Genomic DNA, 6,160 nt, shown 5'->3' with positions numbered 1-6,160 from the left:
CTTATGACAAGTCTTCAATGCGATACCTGTTTGAAGCAGGTCGGTGACGCTGCTGTGGAGGAGGTTTCTCGCAGATAATCCTCCCAGCTGAACGGTTCTGCAAAAGTTCAAAGAACACAAACTATCTAGTCACAGTCGTGCATTGTTTCATTATCTCTTTTAAAATATGAGGCGACCAGCAGGAGCAAGTTTGAGCAGAACTGACATGCATGTGACATGTTCCTCTCCCTACAACTACCTATCAAATGCACCCTCTTGATGTGGCACTCCATTTAAATCAGCCAATCCCTCGACTCCCCTTCTGCCTGTCAATGCACGTTAGCCTGCATCAACACTGCACCTGTTATTTCAGCCCCACCTCCACCCCAGCATCCCCCTGCAGGCTCTGGGATTATGTGTGTTTTCCTCATCACTCCTCATAATCTCTGTTAATGTATCGGGGGTTCCTCAGATATATTTCTCTTGACTCCCCGTGATGTCAATGCTAACCTGTTGCAGGGGGTGATGAGGTCGGAGCCAGGACGCCAAACATGTAACACGTATTTGCTGCTGCATTAAACTTTGAGTTGCATGCAAAATTGTGCCAAAGTGTACAACATTTTACCATGCATGCACATGTCAGTAAACATCTAGGAAATATCTAGAGGAGTGAAATACAACAGTAATCATTTTGTTTGTAAAAGGACATGAGAAATGTTTCATCATGGAGGATTCTGTTCAAAACTAATAAAATACTTTTTTTTTAGTTAAAAGAGAAGAAGAAGAAAAATAACAATTTTGGGGACAGACTTCAATAACTTGCTAAAACCTTCAGAAACAAAAATGTACTGTATGTAATACTGTAAATAAAGTACAATATAGTCTATATCGCAAGTGTCATTCAATACAGATTCAAACAGGCTGTTGGTTTACGCCGTATGAGAATTCGCACAAAAGGAGCTGAATCAAACTAATCAAACAAGCTATTAACTTAAAAAGATCATCAATGAAAGCATCAAAAATAAACGGGAAGGCGTTTGAGATCAGAGTTGCCAACCATTGGATTTGTCGAGGGCAGAGCCTGCTGTGATGCTGCTCCGTCTCTCTTTCTCCTCTTTTTGATCTGAAATCAAAGGATGATTGAAAAGCTCATCAGGGCTTTGGAGCGTCTGATATGCAGACTGTAATTAATGTGTGAATAAAGGCATGAAGCATGCGACTAAAAGAGTTGGAGGAAAAAAGTATTTTACAGAAAAAAAATCTTTATACATGTTGTTCTGTGTGATCAAATTAAGACAGTGAATGCAAAAATTTGCGAGGGGAGAAGATAACCAGAGAAAAGGAGAGAATTTCTACCTCTGTGTGGTGTTCGGCCCATTGTGAGTGTTGCTGCTGCTGCTGCTGCTGCTGCTGCAGAAGAAGGAGGAGGAGCAGGAGGAAGCCAAGGTTTTTGCCTTCACAGCCACTGAAAGAGGAGACAGTCTGAGCACAAGAGAAAATATACTAAAATAAACATTCCCAAACTATTTATATAATTTGAGTTACACTGCTGTCCAGTACATTGACTGTATACATTTAGCAATATGATCCTCGGAGGACTTCATGTTACAAAGGTTGATGCACATTACTGGTGGCACATACCATGTAATGCCTTGGTTCAGGCATTAGTTGTTGTTACAATAAGTAAGTTCAATGTCAGGTGATATTGAAACTGAAAAAAGCCTGCAAAAAAAAAAAAAAAATCACACTGTAAAAAACATGATGTTGTCTGTGGATTCAATGTTTGAAAGATTCTAGTTTTTCCACTGAAGACTAAAAAGATTTTAAACAGATTTTGAATAAAAGTATGGACCTTAATTGAATCTTTCATTCACTTTCCCTTCTTATCAATGCCAAGAAAGAAATAAAACAAACAAAAAAAAAAGACATTGTAGAACGTTTTTGGAAACTCGTGCCCTTCAGACAGGAAGTGAGGAGAGTGAGTGAATATTTGATCAAAGAGAATAAAAGAACACAATCATCTCAAAACTGCTAGTGCAATGTGTTCTGCAGTAATTTCTTTGTTTCCTATTAAACAACATTCTTAATTAGTACTCGTATTTCCTTTTGCAAAACAATCTTAAAAGACACAATATACCAAACAAAACATGGAACCATTTAAAAAAAAAAAAGATATACATTAAACACTAATACACTTAATTACCAATGAGGAGAAAAGTTTCAAAATTAAACTGAATGTATGGCTTTGTTTGTCAACACAAAAATAGAAAATGAAAAGCATTGTTACCACACTCTTTGTGCTGAAAGTTCCAGTCCTTCCAAGTATAAATCTCAGTGGCTCAAAAATAAAACAGAAAAACACTTCAGAGTTCCACTACCACTATTCAAAGTTTTAGCCGTTCCAAATCATTCCCAATCCTTAAAAAAAAAGTCCTCTGAGGAACCAGGCAAGGCCTCCTCTCCTTGTGTTGAAGCTTCCAGCATCTGCAATGTATTGTGGCTGCCCTTTCGTCTGGAGACCCCTCTGTCTCCACACCAAACACCATGCAGTCAAAAGAAGCCATAAAGATTCCAAGCTGCCGTAAAAAGCCATTAAGACGTGTGGATGCGAGGCGTCTACTGGCCAACATGAAAAGGAGACCAGCTCCACACTGCTTCAGTGTTTGCACTCATCTGTCTGGCTCACTGCAGAGGCTCACACAAAAACTGTCCAACAGAGCAGGAACTAATTCATTTTTTATTGTTTTCGGTTCCAGTGAGGCAGCAGCCACTTGTCCGGGATTAGAGGAACCTGGACAGGGAGTACTGACCAGTGACCCAAGCTGTGGTTTCAAAAGGATGGAACTTCACCCTGACAAAAGCAGCTATGGAAAAGGGCACTCGGGCTTCCTAATATTATAGAACCCAAAATCGTCATCACATTTTCTCATAGTCTGATTATATTTTCTACGCTTTTGTCATAGCAAACGTATGAATAATGGCACTCAACTGTTTCTTCAAAAATCAAAAAATTCAACAATTATTTTAGTTTTATTTAGATGTTTAGAATATAAAATATTGAGTCAAAATTTAAAAAAAAAAAACTTGTTCTCAGAAAAGCAATGAAGTCAGACCAAAAAAAATGCATTCATGCAGGTTTCCACTAAATAATTATCAACAAAACTTATTTATTTACTTGATTTTTGCAGTTCTTCATTCTTCCTTTTTTATTATTTCAAAAAACAGTTGCTGAGCAATGAATGATTGAATTAAAACAGTGTGGGAAGAATACAAATAACTTTGGATTTTCAAGAGATGACATGAAAAAGGTGGTGATTTGGATGAGGGGGGTCACATTCTGCTGAGAAAGAAACTAAAAATAGTGATTAGTCTATAAATTGGCAAATGAAAAGTTCAACTTTACAATTCAGAAAAATAAATTACTGATTTTCATCTCTGCCATGAAAAGTCCTGAAAAGTCAAAACAGCCAAACGGGGGAAAAAACTACAAAAACAGCAGAAAGTTTCTTTTTTTTTTTTTTATCATTTTTATCACACACCAGCACGTTTCTGTGAGATTTGCACTGAGATGCACTTCAAATATCTACAATATTCACGGATTGATAAAACATAACACATTTGTGTGTGTGTGTGTGTGTGTGTGTGTGTGTGTGTGTGTGGACAGCTGAGAGAGGGACAGCTGAGAGAGAGAGAGAGAGAGAGAGAGAGAGAGAGAGAGAGAGAGAGAGAGCAGAGAGACCAGGGTCACATTACTGCTGATGAGGGCTGTGACTCCCTGCAGGGCGTCACCTCCGTTAACTTGACCAGCAGCAAGACGCTACACATCCAACAACTTCTAGCAGCGGGCCAGTGCACTGCCGCTGCTCACTGACCAACACTCCCCTTCCTCCACGCCCGCAGCGTGGCTGTCTGTCTGCTACTGTTGACTGACTGACTGCTGGTTGAGACGACCATCTCCCGGCCTTGAAGTGGGGAGATTGGTTCGGAGGGAAAGTGGAGTGAATCAACAGAGGAGTTGGTTTTGCTCCAAGAGGGTGGAAAAGAAAGTGACGCATTTTCTCTCTCTCGGTTCTACGGTCACATTTTTGGTGGGCGGGACGCAGCCCGTTTAGCAGGCTATAAAAAAAATAAAAAAAAAAAAACACCGCTAACGCAACCTCGAGTCAAACTCCCCAAAATGATGAAGCCCCCCACCGAGGAGCTGCCTGCAGGGCGCTCATCTGCACCGAGTCAAACGCACAAAAGCCACCCAGGGCCAATCTGAATCTGCACAGCGCGCTGCTGCTGCTCGCTACTGTACCGCGGCGGGCACCGAGCACCGCTCACCATACATACACACTATCAACACGCTCTGCTGCTATGTTGTAGCTCAAGCAACCGCGCGTCCGCTCGGCCGCCGAACCCACACGGCGCGTCCCGTCCGCCCCCGCAGCACAGGAGAGCACAGCAGCGGGGGGGAAAGACGTCGGCGGCTCCGCGTTGACGAGTCAAGAAGGATCATACGAACCGTAGCCGCCGTTCCGAGCCTGCGTCGCGGGGAGATTCCTCCTCACATTCTATCGGATGCAAGCCGCCATGTTCGCTGCAGCTCCGCGCATGTCCACCACGCAGCGCTCTAATTCACATTTTGCCCCACTCAAAGAGACGCAGACGGCGGAGCTAGAGGCAAAACGAGACTGGGTGGGATTTTTTTTTTTTTAGGGGGCTATTTGACGCTTCATACAGGTGGATTTTGTAGTGTGTTTAGTTTTTATAATAAGGTACACGTCGTGTAGAAACGAAAATTCCACGCGTAAAGGCTCGATTTTCTGTTGTTGGCCAGAGGCGAGTGTCAGAACAGAAGAAGTGGGCGAGTGGCTGCTTATCTCGAAAAAATATTATTATTAATAATAATAATATATTTTTTAAATAAATAAATAAAACTGTCAGAAAGAAGTTCCAGCCAAGTTGGTGTTATGTGTAATCTCACAATGAGCCACATGTAATCCCGTTTTAATTATCTTAAAACACAACCGCATTGAGGACGAACCTAAACTTTCATTAAGGCAAAGCACCATTTGTGTTATCAGTAAACTGTACCGCGGTATTCAACAATGTCGGTAAATAGATTAATGTGAAAAAGCCTTTAATACTCTGAACAATAAACTGAAGTCAATTATTTCGTGTCAATGCAGGAATTATTTTTGATTGAAGCGTGAGCTATTTTTAAAAGGAGATGATTCATCTTTCAACATCAAAATTTAACATCTGGTCAACGTCTTGAGCTCTTACACACGTTTTATTTCTCAACTCACCAGTGAACAGGGAGTCACTAGTCATAAAATCCATTACATAGTTGTCCTATTATACCTTCACAGTTCAACATTTCTGTGCAGATCCTTTGAACAGAATACTAAAAACACTGCAACAAAATAAACTCTACTGATCTGGCAGTATGTAGCTCTGTGAAACTTTTGATGAAAAAAAAATGCTGTTTTAATCACACGTTTCTTGCCATTTTAACAAACAGGGTATTTGCCTAAAAAACTAACCAAATGTCTCACATTCAAGAAACATTGTTCTGATAAATAACAATGTCCAGAAATAATACACCAAGGTTTTAGTTCAGTTCATTTAACAGGAACATCACACGTTGGCCTATAAAGTTCACCTTGTTTGGCATCCATGATTTGATATAACTTAAAAAAAACAACAAAAAAAAACAACAAAGTTGTGATAATTTACATAATTATTCGTAGTGAAATGTTTGTTCGACAACAGCTTAGTATCATTCAGAACATCAGTGCAGTATAAGTAAAGAACAAGTCATGCACTTGTGCAGAAATTGGATTCTCCAGGGCTGAATTACAAGTTAGCACCATTCCAAACAATTCTCAACGCGGTTGGATTGCAAAAATAAAAAACAATTGTTATCGTTCACCTTTGTGTGCCAGAAAGGGGGCTGACGTCGTTCTCTCTTTTTTTCCTTGAAAGTTTTACCGACAGTTGAATCGGTGCAGTGAGTCTGCGAGGGAGGCGTGGAGGTCAAACACAAGTGTATAGTGCCTCTGCCGCATGTGCAGTGGTGGGAAGTGTTACCACATCACTTCGATACGACACAGAACCGAGTGATTGTAAAACGGTGCTTTCGCACCCATTTCACCAATTAGTGCGGACGGTGGAAGAGGAGGTGTTGCTACTG

At 40.7% G+C, this 6,160-nt stretch overlaps 1 protein-coding gene across 7 annotated transcripts in view; it reads right to left on the bottom strand.

The window, feature by feature from the left end:
• The window catches only part of scml2 (Scm polycomb group protein like 2), a 43,670-nt gene that overhangs the window by 19,827 nt on the left and 17,683 nt on the right, over nt 1–6,160 (bottom strand). For 2 of the 7 annotated variants that reach the window (XM_076048242.1, XM_076048248.1), the window contains exons 3-5: nt 1,336–1,461; nt 1,037–1,102; nt 27–97 (exon numbers count right to left, since the gene is read on the bottom strand). In XM_076048242.1, the coding sequence (XP_075904357.1) occupies nt 27–97; nt 1,037–1,102; nt 1,336–1,357 (159 nt within the window). In that variant the 5' untranslated portion in view covers nt 1,358–1,461. Of the gene's footprint in view, nt 1–26; nt 98–1,036; nt 1,103–1,335; nt 1,462–2,266; nt 2,415–4,486; nt 4,610–6,160 lie in introns of those variants that run through there. The other 5 variants (XM_076048245.1, XM_076048244.1, XM_076048247.1 and 2 more) reach the window with 5 other exon arrangements.

The sequence above is a fragment of the Nelusetta ayraudi genome, unplaced genomic scaffold (assembly GCF_046127955.1).
Source record: "Nelusetta ayraudi isolate G7.1 ecotype Tasmania unplaced genomic scaffold, CSIRO-AGI_Nayr_v1 ptg000005l, whole genome shotgun sequence".
Lineage (NCBI taxonomy): Eukaryota > Metazoa > Chordata > Actinopteri > Tetraodontiformes > Monacanthidae > Nelusetta > Nelusetta ayraudi.
The sequence above is the reverse complement of the archived record's forward strand: the minus strand, read 5'-3'. Positions and strand labels throughout refer to the sequence as shown.